The sequence below is a fragment of the Xenopus tropicalis genome, chromosome 8, assembly GCF_000004195.4.
Source record: "Xenopus tropicalis strain Nigerian chromosome 8, UCB_Xtro_10.0, whole genome shotgun sequence".
NCBI classification, from domain to species: Eukaryota; Metazoa; Chordata; class Amphibia; order Anura; family Pipidae; genus Xenopus; species Xenopus tropicalis.
This window is the reverse complement of record NC_030684.2, coordinates 141,780,227-141,792,343: the sequence shown is the minus strand read 5'-3', so window position 1 is coordinate 141,792,343 and position 12,117 is coordinate 141,780,227. Positions and strand designations below refer to the sequence as shown.

The following is a 12,117-nucleotide window of genomic DNA, read 5'->3' as shown; positions in this document are numbered from 1 at the left end:
CATCTGCTGGTCACACAGTAGAAGGAATTTCATTTATTTTTTTTACAATTTTTTCTTCTACCTTGTATGAAATCTAAAATAATATGGTTGCTAAGCTGTCTGGTCCTAGCAACCAGGGCTTGAGGGGTAGGTTGGAATATGAAAGGGCCTGAACAGAGTAATAAGTCAGTAATAAAGCAATAATCTCAGCCTTTGGTTTTATGTTTGCTGAACCCAGCAATTAGCACTTTAAAGGGAAAGTAAAGCCTAACTTGCCACTTACATTCCTTTTGTTTATTCTCTTACAGGGGAGGGGGCACCCACATCATTTGGAAATCTTTGCACTAAGTATTTTCCTTTTCAAAAGGGCTGGGAGTTATAATCCGAGGATTAGAGGCATTAGCAGAACAGGAGCCTCTCCCAGCTCCGGTACCGGCCCAGTCATAAGTACCTGGAACCCAATACCTGCCCTGCAGCTGGGAGGGACCTACAGCGGCCATATTATTACTGTAGCTATCCAATCAGAGGGCATTGCTGTTGGGCAGAGAAGGGTTACGACTCCATATATAGAAAATCACCCTATAGAGAACCAGGCCCGGGGTGGGTTCTGGCAAATGCCAGGGGGGCTGTTTGTGCCTCTGGGTACTGGGAATGCCAGGGGGGCTGTAAGGTGCCACAGACAGTCACTATTTATTGGGCTGGGGGGGGCTGTTTGTGCCTCTGGGTACTGGGAATGCCAGGGGGGCTGTAAGGTGCCACAGACACTCACTATTTATTGGGCTGGGGGGGCTGTTTGTGCCTCTGGGTACTGGGAATGCCAGGGGGGCTGTAAGGTGCCACAGACAGTCACTATTTATTGGGCTGGGGGGGCTGTTTGTGCCTCTGGGTACTGGGAATGCCAGGGGGGCTGTAAGGTGCCACAGACAGTCACTATTTATTGGGCTGGGGGGGCTGTTTGTGCCTCTGGGTACTGGGAATGCCAGGGGGGCTGTAAGGTGCCACAGACAGTCACTATTTATTGGGCTGGGGGGGCTGTTTGTGCCTCTGGGTACTGGGAATGCCAGGGGGGCTGTAAGGTGCCACAGACACTCACTATTTATTGGGCTGGGGGGGGCTGTTTGTGCCTCTGGGTACTGGGAATGCCAGGGGGGCTGTAAGGTGCCACAGACACTCACTATTTATTGGGCTGGGGGGGGGGCGGTTTGTGCCTCTGGGTACTGGGAATGCCAGGGGGGCTGTAAGGTGCCACAGACAGTCACTATTTATTGGGCTGGGGGGGCTGTTTGTGCCTCTGGGTACTGGGAATGCCAGGGGGGCTGTAAGGTGCCACAGACAGTCACTATTTATTGGGCTGGGGGGGCTGTTTGTGCCTCTGGGTACTGGGAATGCCAGGGGGGCTGTAAGGTGCCACAGACAGTCACTATTTATTGGGCTGGGGGGGCTGTTTGTGCCTCTGGGTACTGGGAATGCCAGGGGGGCTGTAAGGTGCCACAGACAGTCACTATTTATTGGGCTGGGGGGGCTGTTTGTGCCTCTGGGTACTGGGAATGCCAGGGGGGCTGTAAGGTGCCACAGACACTCACTATTTATTGGGCTGGGGGGGCTGTTTGTGCCTCTGGGTACTGGGAATGCCAGGGGGGCTGTAAGGTGCCACAGACACTCACTATTTATTGGGCTGGGGGGGGGGCGGTTTGTGCCTCTGGGTACTGGGAATGCCAGGGGGGCTGTAAGGTGCCACAGACAGTCACTATTTATTGGGCTGGGGGGGCTGTTTGTGCCTCTGGGTACTGGGAATGCCAGGGGGGCTGTAAGGTGCCACAGACAGTCACTATTTATTGGGCTGGGGGGGCTGTTTGTGCCTCTGGGTACTGGGAATGCCAGGGGGGCTGTAAGGTGCCACAGACAGTCACTATTTATTGGGCTGGGGGGGCTGTTTGTGCCTCTGGGTACTGGGAATGCCAGGGGGGCTGTAAGGTGCCACAGACAGTCACTATTTATTGGGCTGGGGGGGCTGTTTGTGCCTCTGGGTACTGGGAATGCCAGGGGGGCTGTAAGGTGCCACAGACAGTCACTATTTATTGGGCTGGGGGGGGCTGTTTGTGCCTCTGGGTACTGGGAATGCCAGGGGGGCTGTAAGGTGCCACAGACACTCACTATTTATTGGGCTGGGGGGGGGGCGGTTTGTGCCTCTGGGTACTGGGAATGCCAGGGGGGCTGTAAGGTGCCACAGACACTCACTATTTATTGGGCTGGGGGGGGCTGTTTGTGCCTCTGGGTACTGGGAATGCCGGGGGGGCTGTAAGGTGCCACAGACACTATTTATTGGGCTGGGGGGGGCTGTTTGTGCCTCTGGGTACTGGGAATGCCAGGGGGGCTGTAAGGTGCCACAGACAGTCACTATTTATTGGGCTGGGGGGGGGGCTGTTTGTGCCTCTGGGTACTGGGAATGCCAGGGGGGCTGTAAGGTGCCACAGACACTCACTATTTATTGGGCTGGGGGGGGGCTGTTTGTGCCTCTGGGTACTGGGAATGCCGGGGGGGCTGTAAGGTGCCACAGACACTATTTATTGGGCTGGGGGGGCTGTTTGTGCCTCTGGGTACTGGGAATGCCAGGGGGGCTGTAAGGTGCCACAGACACTATTTATTGGGCTGGGGGGGGCTGTTTGTGCCCCTGGGTACTGGGAATGCCGGGGGGGCTGTAAGGTGCCACAGACACTATTTATTGGGCTGGGGGGGGCTGTTTGTGCCCCTGGGTACTGGGAATGCGGGGGGGGCTGTAAGGTGCCACAGACAGTCACTATTTATTGGGCTGGGGGGGCTGTTTGTGCCTCTGGGTACTGGGAATGCCAGGGGGGCTGTAAGGTGCCATAGACAGTCACTTTTTATTGGGCTGGGGGCTGTTTGTGCCTCTGGGTACTGGGAATGCCAGGGGGGCTGTAAGGTGCCACAGACACTCACTATTTATTGGGCTGGGGGGGGCTGTTTGTGCCTCTGGGTACTGGGAATGCCAGGGGGGCTGTAAGGTGCCACAGACAGTCACTATTTATTGGGCTGGGGGGGCTGTTTGTGCCTCTGGGTACTGGGAATGCCAGGGGGGCTGTAAGGTGCCATAGACAGTCACTATTTATTGGGCTGGGGGGGGGCTGTTTGTGCCTCTGGGTACTGGGAATGCCAGGGGGGCTGTTCTGAATCCCAGTCCGGGCCTGCAGTTAGCTGGCCTAATGAGTGTAGCAGGGTACAGTTTATTGCAGTAGAGCAGTACTTGCCCCCGGGTTGGTTCTGGATAAGGTGCCCATAGCAGCCGCCATTGTTGCCGTACCGATAGCATTAGGCCCATATGGATATTCTATAGCTGCTCAGAGAAAATATGGGGAGTGACAGTACTTACAGGTATCGGCTGGAAAGGCCCACTGGGTTTTTTTTGTGTCCCACCGGCCCAATCCAACCCTGGGGGGGGGGGGGGGTATGTAACAAACTGGCACCCCTAGTGAGTTTTACTTTAGTTCTCCTTTAACCTTCCTCAGGGTTAGATGGATAAAGCACGAGGAGGCCAAGCCGCTCCTTCTGATTTGCCCCGCCTCCTAGAGGGCGGAGTTTCACCTTGGGCTCCTTGTAGGACAGCGATGTTTGTTGAACATTTTCCCATAGTGCACTGCTCCCATGCACCCACACTGCCTATTCTCTATCCATTCTTACTGTGCCCCATGTACCCACAGATATTCCGCCTGTGCCAGGCGCCGGGCACCCTGTATAGACATAACACACACACACACCAGGCCCAATGTTATTTTGTGTTTTATTATTATTTATTATTTCTGTGCACTTCAGCTCATTCCAAAGTCCCATTAGACCTTCAGATCCTAGAGTAGCCCCCCCCCCCCGACTCTGTAACGGCCCCAACTAGCCCCCTTACTCCTGTAGGAAGCCAGTAGGAGAGCACCCCTTCTTTCCAATATGGAATACGTGCCCAAGCCCGGGAGCCGGGGGGTGGGATGAGAAGTGACCAATGGCAATGGTGTCCCCCCCCCCCCCATGAGTGGGGCGGTCTCATCCGGCTTTGGTCTTGGTGCTGTTAATGTAGGATTCCAAAATGAAGATGGTCTCGTCCACCTGGATTTCGCTGGCATCCAACCTGGCGCGAGGCACATATAAATGGCATTAGCTGGGCACTTTACCCCCCACGCTGGGCAACATTATGGACCCCCCAAGCTGGGCAACATTACAGACCCCCCCATGCTGGGAAACATTACAGACCCCCCCCCCCCCCTATTGGGCAACATTACAGATCCCCCCCCCCCACATCGGGCAACATTACAGATCCCCCCCCCCCACATCGGGCAACATTACAGATCCCCCCCCACATTGGGCAACATTACAGCCCCCCCCCCCACATTGGGCAACATTACAGCCCCCCCCCCCCACATTGGGCAACATTACAGCCCCCCCCCCCCCCACATTGGGCAACATTACAGATCCCCCCCCCACATTGGGCAACACAACCGATCCCCCCCCCCAAGCTGGGCACTTTACAGACCGCCCCCCCCTTATGCTGGGCATCATTACAGACCCCCCCCATGCTGGCCAACATTACAGACCCCCCCCCCCCTCCCATGCTGGCTAACATTACAGATCCCCCCCCACATTGGGCAACATTACAGACCCCCCCCCCCCCCCACATTGGGCAACATTACAGACCCCCCCAAGCTGGGCACTTTACAGACCGCCCCCCCCTTATGCTGGCCAACATTACAGACCCCCCCACTCACTTATTGACGTTGCGTTTCAAGCTCTCGAGCTGCTGCCGCTCAGGGGCCGTGATCATCTCCTCGATCTCTTGCAATTGGCCCTCTTCAGCCCCCGTAGCTTGCATGGAGGCAATGATGGCTTCTATTCTTTGGGATTTCTCCAGCAAGCGCCTGGATTGGACAAGAGGGGCAGTGCCGTTAGTGGCTGCCCCTGGCCCCCAATCGGAGCACAGATTCCCATACCCCCGGCCCAACTCACTTGTTCTCCTTGGTGTCGTACTGCCGGCGCTCTATCAGGTTGGCCACAGTCTGTGGGGCAGAGAGGATTGTGGGAAGAACGTGTCAGCAGTAGATTCCCTATTGGCACAGCCCTTTGTCTGATCTCTCTGGACTTTGGATTGTTTGCAATAAAGGCTGTAACCTGGGCCGGTGCCATCAATGCACAGAGTTCTACAGCTCTATGTACATACAGTGCTAACCCAGCACTATATCAGTAACTACATCTGCGTCATACGGACTCTTTATTATACATACATCTCTTTATTGTCTTAAAGGGCCACTGTGCCTTATTTATTTTATTATTTCCAGTGTTGTTTAAGCTGGTGACTGGCCCCTGCCTCCCATAACCCTCCTGGAGTGTTATAATTCTCCTATAATTGGGGGGGGGGGGGGGGAGCCAGGTCAACTGAAATGTTGCGCCAAGTAAAACAATAATGTAAACAAGCACAATTCAGCAGGAACAGCCCCCTAAGTTTGCTCATAGCCTGTACAGAGAGATACCATAAAACTATGGCACATAGGGATTCCCCTGTACTAAGCACAATTCAGCAGGAACAGCCCCTAAGTTTGCCCATAGCCTGTACAGAGAGATACCATAAAACTATGGCACATAAGGATTCCCCTGTACTAAGCACAATTCAGCAGGAACAGCCCCCTAAGTTTGCTCATAGCCTGTACAGAGAGATACCATAAAACTATGGCACATAGGGATTCCCCTGTACTAAGCACAATTCAGCAGGAACAGCCCCCTAAGTTTGCTCATAGCCTGTACAGAGAGATACCATAAAACTATGGCACATAAGGATTCCCCTGTACTAAGCACAATTCAGCAGGAACAGCCCCCTAAGTTTGCCCATAGCCTGTACAGAGAGATACCATAAAACTATGGCACATAGGGATTCCCCTGTACTAAGCACAATTCAGCAGGAACAGCCCCCTAAGTTTGCCCATAGCCTGTACAGAGAGATACCATAAAACTATGGCACATAGGGATTCCCCTGTACTAAGCACAATTCAGCAGGAACAGCCCCCTAAGTTTGCTCATAGCCTGTACAGAGAGATACCATAAAACTATGGCACATAGGGATTCCCCTGTACTAAGCACAATTCAGCAGGAACAGCCCCTTGTCTTTCGTACCTTGTAACATCTCTGAAGTAACATCCGAGCACAGGGAAGGGTGTTGACGGTGTACAGGTAGAATGTTCTAGAAGGGGCATGATCTGGTGTCTTTGGAATCTCCTGCATATAAAAGAACACGTATAAGATCCCTGGGCTGTCTCCTGCTGGGCCACTCCGACAAACACTGGGGGGGGGGGGGGGCAGCGCTAGCTGACAGTCAGTACTGACCTGCAGGGACACCAGATTCTGAGAGAGCATTTTGTACAGCATTTCCTTGGCCTCTTTGGCTGGAACCATAGCAAAATCTTCCACTTGCTTCTGCTCCAGGTGCCTCTTGCGAAGGAGGAGGCGGAAAATTCTGGCGCAGCGCGAGCCGAACCTGCACAGAGTAAGGGGGGGGGGGTCAGGCATAAGTCACCTCCAGGTCTTGTGCAACTAAAACTCTCAGCACCTCTGCAAGACCCTATCTGATGCAAGGATGCAGGGCAGAAAATCACAAGTATCCTACCATTATCCGTATACTTCCTACGTAGCTTCCAGCTGCCGCCTAGGGTAGAGTCCTGCGCAGAACCATTAGCATAGCATTAGCATCAGCTAATTAGGATTTAGATTCGGTTCGGTATTCAGCTAATTAGGATTTAGATTCGGTTCGGTATTTGCCTAATTAGGATTTAGATTCGGTTCGGTATTCGGCTAATTAGGATTTAGATTCGGTTCGGTATTCAGCTAATTAGGATTTAGATTCGGTTCGGTATTTGCCTAATTAGGATTTGGATTCGGTTCGGTATTCGGCTAATTAGGATTTAGATTCGGTTCGGTATTCAGCTAATTAGGATTTAGATTCGGTTCGGTATTCGGCTAATTAGGATTTAGATTCGGTTCGGTATTCAGCTAATTAGGATTTAGATTCGGTTCGGTATTCGGCTAATTAGGATTTAGATTCGGTTCGGTATTCGGCTAATTAGGATTTAGATTCGGTTCGGTATTCAGCTAATTAGGATTTAGATTCGGTTCGGTATTCGGCTAATTAGGATTTAGATTCGGTTCGGTATTCAGCTAATTAGGATTTAGATTCGGTTCGGTATTCGGCTAATTAGGATTTAGATTCGGTTCGGTATTCAGCTAATTAGGATTTAGATTCGGTTCGGTATTCGGCTAATTAGGATTTAGATTCGGTTCGGTATTCAGCTAATTAGGATTTAGATTCGGTTCGGTATTCAGCTAATTAGGATTTAGATTCGGTTCGGTATTCGGCTAATTAGGATTTAGATTCGGTTCGGTATTCAGCTAATTAGGATTTAGATTCAGTTCAGTATTCGGCCAATTAGGATTTAGATTCGGTTCGGTATTCGGCCAATTAGGATTTAGATTCGGTTCCGTATTCGGACGAATCCCATACAATTGATTTGTGGGTTCGGCTGAACCCAAAAAACTGGATTTGGTGCGTCCCTAATTTAAAGGAGTAAAATATAGCTAATATAGATAATATAATAAGAAAAATTGGATAAGACCTGAAACCTGACCCCCATCTATACCCACATCCCGTAGGGTACCCGCTTTCCAGCTACTGTAACCCACAGGTACCCGACCTGCTGCAGGACTCCATTTTGCCCCACCTGCCCCATTTTGCCCCACCCCCAAAACCGCTGCCCCTTCTCTTGCCTCTCCTGTACGAGCGATTCCAGCGTCGCTGTGGCCAAGGAAGCGACCGCTTTGTGCAGATCTGTAAGTCCTGGTTAAGTGACCAACTGCACAAGAGGAGGGTGAATCTTACAGAGAGAGGGGCGGGAGGGAAGAGAGTCCCAAACCAATAAGGGATCGGACATATAAAGGATACTGATGACAAACATCCCCCCGCCGCTGTCACCAGACCGTCCAACATACTCCAGCTGTGGGGAGGGGGGGGGAGATAAAGGGAAGCACAGCACTGATATTAGACTCATCTTGTACATAACAGGATATGTGCAAAGGAAAAAAGCTTCCCTCCCAACCTACGGATACATGAGTGTAACCAAGCCCTGCAAGTGCCAAACTGGAATATATATATCAGCAAATTTTGCCCTTTTACACCCTTCCCCTTGAGCCGCCATTTAGTGACGGGCTGTGTGCTCCCTAAGAGATCAGCTGACAGGAAGTGATGCAGCTCTAACTGTAACTTTGCCCATACTAATATACAGAGACTTACATTGTTTGGGGGTATAGTTTCCCTTTAATCTTAACCCTTTGTAAGCATCAGACACTCTGCGTCACTTACCGGATCATCCGCTAGCAGGGTCAGATACTGATCCAGAACTTGTTTGGAGATATTGTAGCCTGTAGGGAGCGACCTGAAGATCTTAAACAGAAAAAAAGCAAAGTAAAAGCGGAGCTGAGCATAATAACCTCTTGCACCTTTGAATTAATCATTTATGTTGTCAGCAGCCTCTCCCAGAGGTGGGCCAAGCCGGCACCCTAGACACCTCGGCCAGGCACCCTAGACACCTCGGCCAGGCACCCTAGACACCTCGGCCAGGCACCCTAGACACCTCGGCCAGGCACCCCAGGGAACTCGGCCAGGCACCCTAGGGAACTCGGCCAGGCTGCACTAGACACCTCAGCCAGGTTGCCCTAGACACCAAGTTCTCTGTGAGGCTGCAATTTTATTACTATAGTCATCTTGCATTATTCCAACCCTCTTCTATTCATATTCTAGTCTCTAATTCAATTCACTGCTTGGTTGCTAGGTTAACTTGGACCCTAGCAACCAGATAGCTGCTGAACAAAAAGCGAAATAATTTAAAAACCACGAACAATAACAATTGAAAATGGTCTCAGAATATTACTTTCATAATATTAATAGTTGATTCAAAAGTGATTATACTGTGGCCCCCTAACCATGTAGTACAGTGAATATCTTTGAATGGAGGGCTCATACTGACCTCATTGGATGACAGCGGCTGAGTGTATGCCGCACTGGATGAAGTGGTGACCTCGCTCATTCTCAGCATGGTCCGGACTATCTCACTGCTGGTCTGGAAAAGCCCATTATGAAGAAGTAAACACAAGCAAGATGGCCTTAGATCAGCCTTAGCTACTAGGTCATTCTAACCCATGCTGCCTGTCACTGGAAGCGACCATTTTATTGCTGTTGCATCAGTGTAGTACATTGCCGCTACTTCCTGAAGGGTCGAAGGTAATGCAACATAAGGCCCAAAGTGTGCCCAGTTGTAGCAACCCATAGCAACCAATGATTGTATTTGGTGCCCATTATACAAGACCTGCTTGATTTAGGTGTTTATACCTGCCCCTTAAACTACATACCCCTCAAGGGGTTCTGCCACAAGGTACCTGGTCCATTTTATTGGAAACAGCGCTGATAATAGCCTGGTCCCGGAAGTGCTGGTGGAACCGCTCCGTGTTGACTTGCCAGTAGACGCCATCATCTTGGCTATCCTGGGCAGGGAGACCAAGGAGGAAAGGGTAAGTTACAGGCAAGACAAGAATGCAGGGCCATATTGGGGTGAACGATGAACACCCACCTCTGCTTCCTTTTTTGGTCTCTTGGCCTGACTGCCTCCATCGTCATCATCAGATGATCTGCGGCGTTTGCCCCTGCCTAGAGCAACAATAGGCACAGCATAACAAGGGGTATCCAGTAGCACCCCTTCCTACATTGTATACACCTCCGGGCAGTATCGGAGAGCGGCTGCCCCACAAGGGCACTTACCTGTCATATTTAGCTTAGGGACGATGTACATTTCCTTCTCATTCATCTGCAGGGTTGGGGCAAGTGGTGGGCGGCCCTCCGTGGCATCCTTCTCCTGCACAGTCGGGCACCGCTGCACAAAGTGTGTATCTGCCAGGTGGGTAAAGGTGGCAGAAACCTCACTGTACTCCATGCTCTTGCTGTCTGCGCAGGGAGAACACAATACACAGGGCTTAGCTAATGGGCTTAAAGCATTGAGCAGGTTCCTATTATTCCTCTACAGTACACATTCTTTGCGGTACAGTTCCCAGTTATGCGACTAGATTGTAAGCTCTTTCTGACAGCTTCAGACTTTCCCCCTATAGAACTAGACTGCAAGCTTCTAGGGGCTGAATAAATATTAACCAATTTACCAATAGATCTTATGCTATGTGGGACAGGGTGTGCCATTATATAACTAGACTGTAAGCTTCTTTGGACAGCCAAAGGGCTTTCCATTATATCACTAGACTTTAGCCCCAGTGGCTAGATTGCAAGCTCTTTATGTTAGTCACAGGGGCTCCCATTCTACCAATAGACTGTAAGCTTCTAGGGGCTGAATATTTCCTTATACCAATAGATGCTCGGGTATTTGGGATAGGGTGTGCCATTATATAACTAGACTGTAAGCTTCTTCAGACAGTCAAAGGGCTTTCCATTATATCACTAGACTTTAGCCCCAGTGGCTAGATTGCAAGCTTTTGATGTCCATCACAAGAGTTCCCAATCTACCAATAGACTGTAAGCTCCTAGGGGCTGAATATTTCCTTATACCAATAGATGTTAGGCTATGTGGGACAGGGTGTTCCATTATATAGCTAGACTGTAAGCTTCTTGGGACAGTCAAAGGGCTTTCCATTATATTTCTAGACTTTAGCCCCAGTGGTTAGATTGTAAGCTTTTTATGTCCATCACAAGGGTTCCCATTCTACCACTAGACTGTAAGCTCCTGGGAGATGAATATTTCCTTATACCAATAGATATTAGTCTATGTGGGACAGAGTGTGCCATTTTATAACTAGACTGTAAGCTTCTTTGGACCGCCAGAGGGCTTTCCTTTATATCACTAGACTTTAGCCCTAGTGGCTAGATTGCAAGCTCTTTAGGTTAGTCACAGGGGCTCCCATTCTACCACTAGACTAGACTGTCAGCTCCTTGGGGCTGGGTCCCCTATGCACACCCCTAGATTTCTGACACTCACAATATAAACCAGGGCAGCTGACAGCCAGAAGGGATGATCAGGTTGCTGGGCTGCCTATCCCAGAAGGTTGCCACAGGGCTACCCCAAGGCGGCAGTCATTACCTTCCATGGTCTCGGTCAGTCTGTCGGCCACTTTCTTTACTGCGGCGCTTAGTGTCATTTTGCCATTGAGCAGCAGCTCCTCCACAATCAGCTCCCCCGTGTCCCCGTACAAGGTCTTTGCCGTGTAGATGTAGCGCGGGTAGCGCAGTATGCGCAGGAAGCGGTCGACGTGGGCCTTGTACTCGACAAAGCCGCGTTTGTTCAGCTGGTAGGTCACCAGGTTGTGCTGTATCAGGACACAAAGGGCTTTCTTCACCTGTCGGAGGAAAAAACAGTCCATCAAGGGACGGGGACTAGTTGGGGGCAGTGCCCAGGGAGCGAGAGGGTTAAACTTGCCTGATCCAATGACGTCCCTGTCTCGTTGGCGATCACTCTCAGCGGCTGGTTGCCCGTCCGTATCAGAAAGGTCCCCACTCGGTCCACAATCTCCCCGTAATGTTCCTGCAGCAGCAGGGAGCACAGCTTGCTCTCAACCGCACTCATCTCCCGGCACCGGCTGAAACAGAGGGATAGTTATAGTTGTACTACACCCTATAATGCACTATCACTGCTGCTATCCCACTGCCAGACATATACATGACTATAAGCTTATGTCCCAACAGGGGCTGAGGCCCCTCATCTGCCCAATGAGGCCCAGGCAGTAGGGAAGCAATTGTCTGAGCCGTCAGAACTAAGGCACCATCATAAGTTATGGCTGAACTACAACTCTCAGCTCCCACAATCCTCTGCCAGCGCCTCCATGCAGCCCTAGAGTGAAACTCACACCAGAATTCTACCAACAGCACTCACATGGCTTCCGCTTCCTGTCAGCTGACACCGTCCGAACGTCACCTTGGTTACCACATAGCAACTTCCGGTATTAGTAACCCCCCCCCGTTCTTCTCTTGAACCTCCTTTTGGGCTGAGGGGGCAGTGGAGGAGGCTGATTGGAAGACTCGCTGGTGCTGGCAGGGGATAGAGCGCCGTG

The 12,117-nt window shown here is 51.1% G+C and overlaps 1 protein-coding gene across 2 annotated transcripts; it reads right to left on the bottom strand.

The window, feature by feature from the left end:
• Positions 1-3,758: 3,758 nt before the first annotated feature.
• Positions 3,759-12,032, bottom strand: polr3c (polymerase (RNA) III (DNA directed) polypeptide C (62kD)). 2 transcript variants are annotated; one of them, XM_031892357.1, is made up of 15 exons: positions 11,940-12,032; positions 11,487-11,646; positions 11,151-11,406; positions 9,830-10,012; positions 9,642-9,718; positions 9,451-9,555; positions 9,042-9,134; positions 8,378-8,458; positions 7,961-8,012; positions 7,786-7,846; positions 6,352-6,502; positions 6,142-6,243; positions 4,984-5,033; positions 4,746-4,895; positions 3,759-4,111 (listed from the first exon to the last, which is right to left on the bottom strand). In XM_031892357.1, exons 2-15 carry the CDS (start codon positions 11,631-11,633, stop codon positions 4,027-4,029), a joined length of 1,593 nt encoding a protein of 530 aa, XP_031748217.1. In that variant the 5' UTR covers positions 11,634-11,646; positions 11,940-12,032; the 3' UTR covers positions 3,759-4,026. The 2 variants fall into 2 exon arrangements, with proteins under 2 accessions (XP_031748217.1, XP_031748218.1); XM_031892358.1 differs by having other exon boundaries at positions 11,914-12,023.
• Between the last annotated feature and the right edge of the window lie 85 nt (positions 12,033-12,117).